This window comes from Hippocampus comes, unplaced genomic scaffold, assembly GCF_001891065.2.
Source record: "Hippocampus comes isolate QL1 unplaced genomic scaffold, H_comes_QL1_v1.1 scaffold82, whole genome shotgun sequence".
NCBI lineage: Eukaryota > Metazoa > Chordata > Actinopteri > Syngnathiformes > Syngnathidae > Hippocampus > Hippocampus comes.
The window spans coordinates 373744-387290 of record NW_017805135.1 but is presented as its reverse complement, the minus strand read 5'-3'; the positions used below and the strand labels follow the sequence as shown (position 1 = coordinate 387290).

General features: G+C 43.9%; 1 protein-coding gene across 2 annotated transcripts in view; it reads left to right on the top strand.

Moving 5' to 3' along the window:
* kif13ba (kinesin family member 13Ba) overlaps nucleotides 1-13547 on the top strand; it is a 31948-nt gene that overhangs the window by 9773 nt on the left and 8628 nt on the right. For both annotated transcript variants that reach the window (XM_019866566.1, XM_019866565.1), the window contains exons 3-22: nucleotides 3057-3069; nucleotides 3271-3331; nucleotides 3987-4079; nucleotides 4600-4780; nucleotides 5652-5739; nucleotides 6112-6246; nucleotides 7617-7729; nucleotides 8242-8353; nucleotides 8426-8638; nucleotides 8717-8827; nucleotides 8979-9113; nucleotides 9306-9439; nucleotides 9824-9910; nucleotides 9990-10180; nucleotides 10680-10959; nucleotides 11767-11929; nucleotides 12138-12293; nucleotides 12372-12521; nucleotides 12884-13009; nucleotides 13089-13420. In XM_019866566.1, the coding sequence (XP_019722125.1) occupies nucleotides 3057-3069; nucleotides 3271-3331; nucleotides 3987-4079; nucleotides 4600-4780; nucleotides 5652-5739; nucleotides 6112-6246; nucleotides 7617-7729; nucleotides 8242-8353; nucleotides 8426-8638; nucleotides 8717-8827; nucleotides 8979-9113; nucleotides 9306-9439; nucleotides 9824-9910; nucleotides 9990-10180; nucleotides 10680-10959; nucleotides 11767-11929; nucleotides 12138-12293; nucleotides 12372-12521; nucleotides 12884-13009; nucleotides 13089-13420 (2874 nt within the window). The remainder of the gene's footprint in view (nucleotides 1-3056; nucleotides 3070-3270; nucleotides 3332-3986; nucleotides 4080-4599; nucleotides 4781-5651; nucleotides 5740-6111; nucleotides 6247-7616; nucleotides 7730-8241; nucleotides 8354-8425; nucleotides 8639-8716; nucleotides 8828-8978; nucleotides 9114-9305; nucleotides 9440-9823; nucleotides 9911-9989; nucleotides 10181-10679; nucleotides 10960-11766; nucleotides 11930-12137; nucleotides 12294-12371; nucleotides 12522-12883; nucleotides 13010-13088; nucleotides 13421-13547) is intronic.

Here is a 13547-nt window from a genome sequence, read left to right as displayed (position 1 = left end):
TATCTAGCTATGCGAATAAATGCCAGATCTCGCCTTTTTGGCTCTGATTGTCAATTCTGCCGTGCAACTGTTAGGTTTGTCTCCATCCTTATCATCTCTGGACCAGGAATTATTAACTCGAGCGGGCTTATCCCTGTTTGGACACAAACAGCCTTCCATCCGATTGACTTGCATCAAGTGGGATTTGTCCCAATGTTGTTTTCGAAAGGCCCAAAGCAAAAGCCAAGTACTGCTTCCCGCTCAGTAAGGTGCTTCTAACAAACAAGGTGACTGGTAATTGGTGACTGGCCGAGTGCCCTACCGTGAGTGCATTAGCACATTAACACAGATTTGTTTTGTTTTGGATTTAGAGCCTATCATTATGTCAGTATAAATGGACTAAATAGGTCATGTAAGGCCGGTTTGTGTAATCCCACTGACAGACGCGAGTGCAAAACTGAGAAGTGCAGTTTTGCCATTACATTGATTGGATTCTTCTTTGCCCTCCCCCTGGGATCAGTGACAGATAATTCTTCTAGCATCCGATAGCGAATTAAACCATTGTCTTGCAGTTATTTTGATGATGGCCTTTTGTCAGCTGACACTGTATAAGAAGTAGAAGTGGACGAATTATAGGGGAAAAAAATAACACATTATTTTTGATTGATATTGAAATCCCGATTAATAATTCTTCACAGATTTTTAATTACCGTAACATTTCTTCAGTGACCAAAATCTCAACTTTAAATAAATAGTAACTTGAAAGAACAACCACACAATAAACTGGAAATACTTTAAAATAATAGTGATTTAAAAATAAATAAATAAACAAACACATGTATTATTTTTATTCTGTTGCGACACGAAATAGTAGCCAGACTGCAACAACATGGTTGAAGGAGTGAGTGTCAAGTGTTCAACTACACATCCCTGTCCTGCCATTGTGGTGTCTCACCTCAGCTAAGAGTCGCCCTACCTCCAAATTAAAAAAAAAAAAAGTCGCCGACTTGACAGAAAAACGTCATCGGCTCGATGCATGGAGCTGCCGTCATTACGCGCAGTGTCACGTCTGCGCCAACTCTGCTTCGGTTCAACATTCCAGTCTCGGGCCTCCACTCCTCGTTTCTCCCCACGCAGCCATGGATGGTACATTCCCAGGGGTGCGGGTGGTGGGGGGTGAAAGAACAATGCAAGAACAGTGGCAAAAAGGGGGGTGGAAGCAGCCATGCATTAAGATATTTTCTAAATGACGGTGATGAGAGTGGAGGAGCAGGCCCGCGGCTCTCTGGGCCATCTAATTCTCGCTACTCATTTGGCATAGGGCGTTGGGGGCGGGTGTTGCCTTACCTCATTAATAGACGGGCCTTCTCGCCCGCCGTCTTCAAAGCTGCCGCGACAGCTGTCATCACAACAAACGTCAAAAACCTGCTAAGGTCCCAGAGGCCCTCATGTTTGTGTTAAAAAAATAAAAATAGAAAAATCAACAACCTGGGATTTTATGAACAGTTTGATAAAACATTTATCTCTACCACCGATACTGTAAGTAACATTTTAGTAGAACTTAAAAAAAAAAAAAAAAAACATCAATCACCAGAGTCCCTGGATCGATGAAGCCAGACCAAGTCCGGTTCCGACTTGTGCTGTCATAAAAACTTAAGTAACTCAACAGGGCGGGCATGTTTTAAGCAACATTCTAACCATTATTGGTGTAAAGACAAGGTAACCACCGTATATTACAAGTAACTATAGATGGGCTGGGTTTGTGAGACAAAAGAGACAATTTAAAGAGATACCATTTTGGTTGGATTTAATTTTGTCAAGAACGTCCATTGATATTTACATGATAGCTTAATAAGTCCTTGGCTTGAACTTGAAGGCCACAGTCAGACATGGTTCTCCGTTTTACATCAGCGGCGCCAAGTGAGATGTGGTTGAAGAAACACGCAGAGATGTTTTTCACATGCTTTCAAGTCTAAATCTTGATTTGTCAACAAAGCAGTGTTTGTGGTTGTTGAGGAATTTCCATCTGGAGTTTTGGTATCAGGTTTTCATAAGATCAGTCATTTTTTTTCTTCTTCTGGTTATATGGGTCATGATGTGTGTGGTTGGTACCCAAATTACATGAAGAACGAAGTCTGCCAAGGAAAATTGACAGCGACTCTCCCAGAGTCACTTTTTCATGGCCAATGCTCAAAATGACCATCAAACTTTGATGCCATGCTATGCTCCCATTCGATACTAATGCATCTGATACCGTGATACCGAAGGTTTGTACATGATTCGTTTGTCATACAAAGGCATATCGCAGACATCTTAGACAGCAGGAAATTGTTTTAAATCTGAAAAAATGGCTAAGATGCGTCTTTTAAATACTCCTCACCAACCAATTAAAAAAAACATGCTAATGAACCAAAACTGCCCGGTGGCAGTGGTCGTTAATGAGTTCCACAAAATTGCATATGGCTGCAGGCTTTTGCGCCCAGACATGCTGCATAACATTCAATTCACTCATGAGAGATGTCAATTTCAAACACTCCCACGAAAACAGTGATATTTATGCATCTTTAGTACTTCAGGTACATTTTTCATATATAAGTACTGTATTTATAATGTTCAGCGCATCTTCCCCCTTTTAAATGTCACTTTCACTTCTTATCATAACCTCAACCCACTGACCCCTTTGTCCCCCCCCACCCCCACCACCCCCTTTCTGCTTCAAAGCGACAAGCCACCTCCAGCTATGCTAAGCCATGTACCATCCCCCAGCCCTACTGCTCCTCTCCCGCACTGCCCTGGAGATAGCACATAAAACTTTGTTGTATCACATGACAAGCAGTTAGGATGTAAACAAATGCACACATGCGTGCTCACGCGCACCCGCACAAGCAAAACACACACTGGTCTATTAAATGTGCGGCGGGTGGGGCAAGCTATTTTTGGTTCTATGTTCTCGTCTTCACAAGAGATGTGATTGTGATTCGTTGCTGAAAATAACTACAGTCCTCCGCCTAATCTGTGTGAAATGTCTTCTTTCTCTTTTCCCACATGCACTTTGACCCCCTGCACAACTTGACCAGGAATCAGTGCAAGGTAATGCCGACTTTTTGACTGTGTCAGCAGTGAGCTCATTTTTGCTGCTCGTGAGTCACCATTGGCCTTAAACAACAACACGGCTGTGTTGGAGTGACTCCCTGTTGGAAATGGAAACACCATATTAGCCTTGTGTTTTACATTCACACCATAGCAACCGCTTGCCGTCGTTATTTGCATCTGCCTGTGTGTGCTCGCCAGGTTTTTGCCTACGACTACTGCTTCTGGTCCATGGACGAATCAGACAAAGAGAAATTCGCCGGTCAGTTTGCCAAACACATCCTCGGCATGAGGGCTGAACAATTTCAGGAAAGGATGTTGCTTGCCTTCATAGATATGTAATCGTGTAATACTACTGCTAATAATGTCTCAGATTTATACAATGCTTCTCTGGAGACTGTATGTATTTTTTTTAATACCAAAAACGTTTTACATTTTACACTACACGAAAATTGTTCATTGTACTAATGTACATGTTCATAAATGTAAGATTGTGTGACTGAGAGCTAAGTGATATGGTCTAAAATTCTTGTGGGATAAATTTTGTATGCACCCTAAACGTCTAGAAACATAAAAGTAAAAATCATAAGGGAAGTATTTCTGAATGTTTATTTAAGTGAGAAACTGGAGAGTCAATTGGCATGAGTGACTGTGGGTCACCGACACGCTCTTTTACTTTTAATTAAACAACTCGGCGCGGATTGGTTTGCCTGCTTTGCTTTCCACGAGTAGCGTGACAGTTGTGATTCGTGAGCAGAAAGAACATGAAAGAAAACCCTGTAGACCACATGATTGCGTTGTCAAAATCATGATTTGGATCAGAAAACGATCAACTGTTCAGCCCCACCTGGCACATGCTGGCATAAATTTTGATATGTGAAAGACTAAAAGCAAGTACAACATGCCTGTCTCCCCAGGTCAGGAGGTGGTGTTTCAGTGCCTTGGAGAAAGTCTTCTTCATAACGCCTTCCTTGGCTACAATGCCTGTATCTTTGCCTATGGACAAACCGGTAAGTTATTCAACAACAGAAGGGGTGAGGCTGGCAACCCAAGCTGCTACGTTGGAATCTGTTGCAATATAAATCAAGTAGAGTTCAAAATAAAAATAAACAGGACTGGGAATGCGGAGAAATGGAAAATATGGAAGCAGACTGGGTGGAACTAAATAAACATGGAAGCACACATTATTATGCAGCGACCACTTCATGCTAACAACTGTACAATATGTAGCATGCGATCCTCGACTGCAGCTATCCTGCATGTTTTCGATGATTCAAATGATCAGGATCAGGCTTCTGATGAGCTGATCATTTGAATCAGGGGTTTTGGAGGAGGGAAACACCTTATACATGCAGGAGGGTGGCCCTCGAGTACCGGATTTGGAAACCCTATTATACAGGAAGCCTTGATGGAGATCTGCGTTCCCTTGAGTGTCTCACTGTAATACAATTGCATGTATTTTTGGAAGTTTTTCCTCCACAACCTTTTCTCTTAAATGGCACCTTCCTTCTCTTGTTTTTGTTTGCGTAGGTTCCGGAAAGTCCTACACTATGATGGGTTCGGGGGACCAGCCGGGTCTCATTCCCCGACTCTGTAGCGCTTTGTTCGACCGCACGCAGAAGGAGCAGCGTGAGCAGGAGAAGTTCACCGTAGAGGTCTCCTACATGGAGATCTACAATGAAAAGGTTCGCGATCTGCTGGATCCCAAAGGGTACGTCCACGACCTTATCGGAGTTATATCGTTTGATCCACACTTCTGAAATGAATAAAAAAAAAAAACCTAATAATATAAAGACATAAAAATTGGACAAATTACTATTTAATGTAATACAATTTATTTTTTCATACAATTTTATTTAAAGTGGAAATCAATGCAAACAATTTGTTTTCAATATTTTTTTATACGTGCCCACTAGTGTACACATGGTATTCTGATTAGTAGTGCGTTTGTGGAATAAGAATTAAGGTGATAAATTCAGCCATTTTCAGCCATCCAAGGAGCCTGACATTTTATGTAGCACTGCCCCCTGCCGTTGACTGAAATTGACATCAAAGTGCCACAGGATGTCACGGCTCAACTGTTGTCTGGGTTTGGTCACGTGACGTTTGCAATGCGAAATCCAGGGCGCTTTGATGTCAATTTCAGTCTAGTCCCACTGAAACAATAATCAGACGAGTCGACACTTATTGTGATAATACCAATAAGAATGACAATTTTCAGTCCTGATGATGTTAATGAAAATGACAAATTATTGGGTAAGGCCAGCTGCCGTGTGTGCTCACTGGTTTTAGAGATCGTCCTCTCGTGGACTTCAGGTCATGTCCACCACTAAATCAGCACCGCTGGCCTGCTGCCGATGACCCAACCTTTGACTTGGCTGGACCTTTAAACTCTTTGACTGTTTACGTTGAAAAAGAGCATACCATCTGACAACCATATGTGCTGTGCCAGGGATGAAGTTCTCAGTCTGAATGAGGGTCAGAGAGCACGAACCAGGCTGCAGTTGTGTGGTCAGAACCGCGAGAATCTTGACACGAGACAGAAAGTCTTCATTGTTCACCATTCTTGTTTTCTTTTGCAGCGGCAGACATACGCTGAGAGTGAGGGAACATAAAGTGTTGGGTCCGTATGTGGATGGCCTATCTCGGCTAGCTGTGGCTAGCTACAAGGTGAGCTTCGTATGTCTGCGTCTGTCTTTGAATTTTTTATTAAGAGGCGGAACGTTCAAAATTTAATGATCATTTCGAATGAAGAAATGAACAGGATCGTTATCAGGCTTCTGCAGAGCTTGCTAATGAGCTAATCATTTTAATCAACTGTGTTGCAAAAAAGCGAGATGGAAAACATGCAGGAAATTGGCTAATAAATTTTAAAATAGCGCACTTGTGGACTGACTAATTGCATAGATTTGTGAAAATACATGAAATGTATCATATTACAACATGGGAGGTTTTGGCCCGACACCAGCTATATGTTAATGCGTGTAATGTGGTTTAGTGTACAAAACCAGAAGAACTAAGAAGCAATTCAATCATTGACAGGACATCGAGGTGCTGATGTCAGAGGGCAATAAGTCTCGCACTGTTGCTGCCACCAACATGAACGAGGAAAGCAGTCGCTCGCATGCCGTCTTCAACATCATCCTCACACACACCTTGACGGACGTCCAGTCTGGGGTAAGGTCCACGCGCACACACACAGGTAACATCGCAGCATATCCCGCAATGTCTATTCTTCTTCGTTTTTGGACGATGACGTGATCATGGTAGACTTCTGCCTCAGAGGACGTGCTTCAAAATTGGTGGTGTCAGAGAATCTTAATCTGTGTGGTGTTCTGTGTTTATTATTGGGATAACACACCAAGTATGACCTAAACAGTTAAATGCATGTTGTTTTTGCTTTGTTTGTTTGTTTAATCTTTGTGTGAAGTTGGTAACAGCTAAAAATGAATAAATATTTTTACGATTTGAAAACTCCTTAGGTGTGCACCAGGACCATTTTGGGGAGAAAAAAAATCATCATCATAAATTGTCATTGTAAATGTTGCAGAACCACATGAACTCCCAAAAGCATATGTCTTGCTAAATTATGATGTCCGCCCACCAGAGGAATGGCTACACTGTATTTGTTGACGGTAAATGACTAGATCAGGGGATTACTGTATTGTTAAGCGAGGAGTTATTTTCTTCTACTGCCCTGGCTGGAATGCAATTTGTCACATCGGGCTTATGCAGTTGAAAGTGAAGAGGTTTAGCTCAGGGCCTCACTGATGTTACTCCTCGCTCTCATTGACGGTCACAAAGCCACCACTGGCAAATTATGTTAATAATTGACAGCCGCCGGCTCTGTTTCCAAGGCTGCCGCAGTCCTTCCCAGCATTTTTCTGTTTCTCATCAAGCAAACATTGCTAGATTTACACCGCATGGTTCAAGTGAACAATTCTGTTTGTTGTTTTTTTTGTTTGTTTTGTTTTGTTTTTGCTCTATAAAGTGGCAATTTGAATAAGAGAAATATTGGATATCCTCCAATGCAAGTGCGGTGGAAATGAATGTGCTGATCAGACATACACTGTCTGTCAGTTTAATGTCATCAAAGTACACACATACTGTATATCGACCGATTTCGATTGATTTCAATGGGCAAAATTGGAAGAATGATTGCTCACAGCAAAAGTCAAACTTGTAAGTCAAGGTCCCACTGAACGGGCATTCAATTGGAATTGGGAACTTGGACCTGCAGTGGAAAACCAGCCTTGGTTGTCAGTGAGTGAGATGCTTCAACGTGAGGATTAGTCACTTTGTTGAACAAAAAGCAGATTTCCATCAGCTCACAAAGATCAGAGATTGGTCAGACTCCGTGTCGATGTGCGACTCACAATAGCCTTTTGTATTGCTGAGCCGCATCATCAACACCGCTCACGGCCTCGAAGCATATTTTTTAATGCAGCAAATGAGCCACAAATCATGTGAACCCTCTGCCTTTTTCCGCTCTCTCTCTTTCCCTCGCTCTCTCTTTCGCTCTCATTCTGTCTCTCTCTATTTTGCAGACAAGTGGTGAGAAAGTGAGTCGGCTCAGTCTGGTGGACTTGGCTGGAAGTGAGCGAGCGGCCAAAACCGGAGCGGCCGGAGAGCGTCTCAAGGAGGGAAGCAACATCAACAAGTATGAATCAGACACGGATTAGAAAATGGATGGATGGATGGATGGATGGATGGATGGATGGATGAATTGTAATGGTACCTTTCTTTCATTTAATTTCTTCTTATGATACTGATTACAATCTCTCAAGGAGAAATAAATCGCCCTGCTGTATATATACAGTAGCTTGTGTTACGATTTACACATACAACTAAATTGCACACATGCAGGAATGCAAGGAGAGGAGATGTCTAAGTGAAAGGGAAACGCAAACACTGCTGTGCTTCTGAAGATAGGGAGTGAGGACAACTCCCTGCTCAAGGGCATCTCAACAGTAACTACAAAGCAGACCAGCATCTCTCCAACAACCAGCTGCCACTTTGAATATGTCCAGAATTCCGTAGCTTAACTTCATATGGAAATTTACTGGAAAATGCCCACCACTTTACAACCCTCGTAACATTAAGACATTTTATTCTAGCCACAAAGTATTTTGAGTCCTTTTCAAAGTGGGATTGTGTTTGCGTGCCTGTCAGGTCGCTGACTACACTGGGCTTGGTGATCTCTGCTCTGGCAGAGCAAGGAACTGCCAAAAACAAGACCAAGTTCGTTCCTTACAGAGACTCTGTTCTGACGTGGCTGCTGAAGGTACAAACGTGCACTTTCTGGCCTCCTCTGGCTCTGCTTCTTTTTACGTTCTTGTCATTTCTGTTCTTGAAGGACTGTCTCGGCGGCAACAGCCGCACGGCGATGGTGGCCACGGTGAGCCCCGCAGCCGACAATTATGAGGAGACGCTATCCACACTGCGCTACGCCGACCGGGCCAAGAGCATCGTCAACCATGCCGTCGTCAACGAGGACCCCAACGCTCGCATCATCCGGGAGCTTCGTGAGGAGGTGGAGAAGCTGCGTGTGCAGCTCACTCAAGCTGAGGTGAGATTCCTTTCAGATAATCACCAAGATCTTTGTCACATCTTAACACCTCCTTTTTTTTGTGTGTGTTCCGTGCAGTCTTTGAAAGCTCCAGAGCTCAAGGAGCGCCTGGAAGAGTCTGAGAAATTGATTCATGAGATGACCGTCACGTGGGAGGATAAGCTTCGCAAAACAGAGGAGGTTGCACAGGTGACATGAAACCACTCAACCGTTGCTTTTGGGCATACCATTACGCTTCTGGACTGTACATATCAACATGCTAAATTTGCTAGCCTGGAGGAACCCGACTCCTAAACTATTTTTTTTATGTATTTTAAACCACGGTATGTTGTCTTTGTAGGCACGTCAGAAGCAGTTGGAGAGTCTGGGCATTTCCCTCCAGTCATCAGGCATTAAAGTAGGCGACGATAAGAGCTTCCTGGTCAACTTGAATGCAGACCCGGCGCTCAACGAGCTGCTGGTGTACTATTTAAAGGTACACACAAGTAATTCCGTGGGCATGTCTGCCCATTTTGGCCTCCATGTTTGTCCTTTACCCCCACTTCTCAGTAATATTCCCTTTTCACCTTGCCTTAATTTTGACATATGTTATATCACGGCAAGGGCAATGTAATCTAAGATTATTCCATAAAAATGCATTCTGTTCATCTTGACTGTTCATCTTCAGGAGGACCATACCCAGGTGGGCTCGGCAGACTCCCAGGACATCCAGCTGTGCGGCATGGGCATCCAGGCCGAGCATTGCGTGATTGACATTAGCGCTGACGCTGCCGTCATCCTCACCCCGTACCCCAACGCTCGGTAAAGATCACAAACACTTTACAATACACTATATTTTCTCTGTAAATTCTCTGTAATTTTCTTCGGCTGACTTTTACACGATTTGGCTTTAAAGCCTTTTCAAGATTTTCGGGGACTATTTCAAGTGATACATATCCCACCCACATGGCTGTTTTGTTTTGTTTTTTTTTTTAAACACAAACTTTCTCTTGACACATGAAACAACCTTCATCACATTTTTTTTTTTTTGGGGGGTGTGTATCTCAACCGCGCCATATTACAACGCTCTGTTAATTGAGCCTTCCTGGTCGTACTAGTTAGATGAATGAGCATTTTTTTTTGCGTTGTACTTGTGATGTAAAAATGACAGTAATGTTGAATCCAAACTAAAATGAAATCTTGCAGGACATGTGTAAATGGGTCTCCTGCCACCTGCGCACTGCAGCTTCACCACGGTGATCGAATCCTCTGGGGAAACAACCATTTCTTCAGGTAATTAAGTCCCCTCCAGTTTCTGTGGGATGAGTGGGCTGCACCTCAAAGGTTTGCGCCTTACACCTTTCTCCCACAGGATAAACCTTCCCAAGCGACGCAGTCGAACTGCAGAGGACGAGGAGGGCAATGGCAGCGTGATGAAGAAGAGCGGCAGCAGCGAGCAGCTGGATGCGGATGGTGACTCAGCCAGCGAAGTGTCCAGCGAAGTCAGCTTCTCCTACGAGTTTGCACAGACCGAAGTCATGATGAAGGCTCTGGGCAACAATGGTAAGCAAACGTTTTTCTGAATTCTAAGCTAAAGACAGGTTAATCCTTGGAGTAAACTTGTTAGAAGTTGCAAAAGACTTGAGAAAGGGAAGACGATTCCTCTTCCAGCAGGACAGTGAATCAAATAATATTCATGTGCTTGAATGGCCCACTCAAAGTCCAGACCTAAATCCAATTGAGCATCCCTGGCAAGATTTGAAAATTGTTATTCACAGACACTCTTCATCCACTCTTGGTGAATTTGAGCTTTTTCCTGAAGAACAATGAGCATAAAATTCAGTGTCTCGATGCACAAAGCTGGTAGAGACGTACCCCCAAAATACTTGAAGCGCAATTAGTTTGCATTGAATTGATGAATTACATAATTATGAGGTGGTATTAAGAGATGGACTAAGGCTGCCTCCGTACCAAATGCACGGTCCGCCACTGCATTTTTCAGTCTAAAAAAAAACAACAAAAAATGGCAGAACCCATTTTCACAAACATTTTGTCCCATCAGACCCAATGCAGAGTGTTCTGCAGTCGCTGGAGAGGCAACACGAAGAGGAGAAACGCTCGGCCCTGGAGCGCCAGAGGCAGATGTACGAGCAGGAGCTACAGCAGCTCCGTCGCAAGCTCAATCCGGACCGCCTGTCCACAGGCCCCCCGGGACCGCCGGCGTTCGGCCAGCCTAGTGCCGGCCAACAATCTCACTATCGCAGCATGGAAAGGCTAAGCATGGGAGGCATGAGCCACTCAAGCAGCGCTCAGAGCAGACTTAGACAATGGAATGAAGACAGGTATGTGAAGAGTCAGTTTAAGTTTGGTTTAGGTTGATTGGTCAAATTCTCATTGGTAAATCCTCATACGGCTTTTTTTTTTACTGTCACGCATGACAGTGGTACGGTGGCTTACGAGTGGCTCAATTTTGTTTTTCAAGTTAGAAGGGTTTTTTTGTTTTTTGTTTTTTCTCTCAAAATGAAAACATGAAGAAGGAGCGACAATGAGCCAGAAATGTCCAGAAGCTATCGTGAAGCCCAAACAGCCAGCATTGCTCACTAGACCACACCCCTTAAACAAGACTACAACTGTTGTTCCTGCAACTCTGCTTGTCCCAACATATACAGTAGCAATTGCACTTAATAAAACACTTTTAGGTTTTATTACGGTTTTAAATCAGTCAGTGCTTTCACTGAAAGTTTTTTTTCATTATTGAAAATACATAACAAATTATGGGTGTTGTTTTTTTTACTATGGGGCTAGAAACGATCAAATGCATTTCAATTCATTTCAATGGAGAACATTGTTTTGAAACATGAGTAAAGTGAGTTCCGAGCTAAAGTTGTAATTCAGGGCACCACTGTATTTAGGGTGGCATTAGCTGCATCAGATGCATAAATCTGATCCAATTTCCCATTGATCGCTGAAACTATTTTTAAGGGGTACTTTTTTTTTCTTTGTCCCCAAGAACACGCCTTGCATACCATTATGGCCATAGTGACTCAGATTATGGGACGACATCACTTTTGATAGTGTACTAACTGTACTGCACTTCCCCTGATAAATTCACTTCTTGTTCTATTTATGCTCCAAATGTTCACCTGCAGAGAGGCTGTGTTGGTGAGGAGCTTGAGGCGGCTGCGGGAGCAAATCGTGAGAGCCAACCTCCTGGTTCAAGAGGCCTGCTTCATTGCAGATGAGCTGGAACGCCACACCGAGTACCGAGTCACCCTACAGATCCCGTCTGACAATCTCAATGCCAACCGCAAGGTCTGGAACCTCGAACTCAGCCACACTTATATTTCCGAATTTAGTGTCTTTAACGTGGCTAAATCACTGCATTTGCAGTGTCTTCATGGGCATCGGGTCTTTGGCAATGTCGCTGTGATTGCCTTCCATTACTTTAAATATAATTGACTATTCCCAGAATTTAGGCTACATCCCGTCATAACTATATGTGTGTGTTGTGCGTGTGTAGAGGGATGCTGTGCTCAGCGAACCCGCCATTCAGGTGCGACGTCGCTGCCGCGGCAAGCAAATCTGGAGCTTAGAGAAGACTGAGAACCGGCTGGTGGACATGAGGGAGCTCTACCAGGAGTGGCAGGAGTACCACCTGCACGACAATGACAACCCTGTAAGTTAACAGTTCAAACTTGATGTGCAGAACCCAGGAGGTCAAACGCTCCCACAATCTATTCCTTGTCCCGTCCAGGGGATGCGCTCGTACTTCCGCCGGGCCGACCCTTTCTTTGATGAACAAGAGAACCACAGCCTGATCGGCGTGGCCAACGTCTTCCTGTCCTGCCTTTTCTATGACGTCAAACTGCAGTACGCTGTGCCCATCATCAACCAGAAAGGAGAGGTAAGGAATCACCGAGTTAAGTTCCAATTTTTGGCTTCAGCCTTAAAGGGAAGTTATTTGGTAAAAGTAACTTTTTAATAGCTTGTACATGACTGACAGTTTCCTGTGTTCAAAAATCTTGGCCCACCAATGAGGGTGCGCTGGTTGAGCATTGGCTCATTTGCATGAGAAAGGACCAGCCTTATTTCAGCAAAGCGGAAAAATACAGGATGCCAAATGTAGTATAATTGTTGATCCTTGCAGTATATTGACAAAAATAGATTTATTATGAAGACACCTGGGAACTGTTTTAAATTCTGGTAAAAATGCATGTCTTTCCCAGACTGACATTTTTCACGAAGGTTGTTTGTTGTCATTGTCAGGTGGCTGGGCGTCTCCATGTGGAAGTGGTGAGGGTTGGAGGGGTTCTGGAGGACAACATCGCCGGAGGAGACGATCCTGACAACAACCCAGATTCAGAAATTCAGGACCGCAAACTTGTCTGTATGGTAAGAAGTGCCAAATGCCCAGTGCCTGCGTGTCAGTAAACTTCATGAAGCAACATCATCAGTCATTTGTTTTCTCCAGATTAAAATCCTGCAGGCTACTGGTCTCCCACAGTACCTGTCCAACTTCGTCTTCTGCCAATACTCCTTCTGGGACCAGCCCGAGCCCATCATCGTGGCCCCAGAGGTGGACCCCTCGTCGTTGTCGCCCAGCAACAAGGACCCACATTGCATGGTGGTGTTTGACAGCTGCAAGGAGCTGGCCGTGTCGGTGTCGGAGGATTTCATCGAATACCTGACCGAAGGGGCTGTTGCCATCGAGGTGTTCGGACATAGGCAGGCGGACTCAGGCAGGAATCCTGCCCTGTGGGACCTCAGCATCATCCAGGCCAAGACACGCACGCTACGAGACAGGTGACATTTTTTTTCTTTTCAGGGTCCACCGCAATTATTGTTAAAGTAAAGGCTGTTATGCATTTTAACTTTTTGTTCGTAATATGTTGTTGTTCCACTTTTGTGCTGCATTCAAAGACGTGGAGGT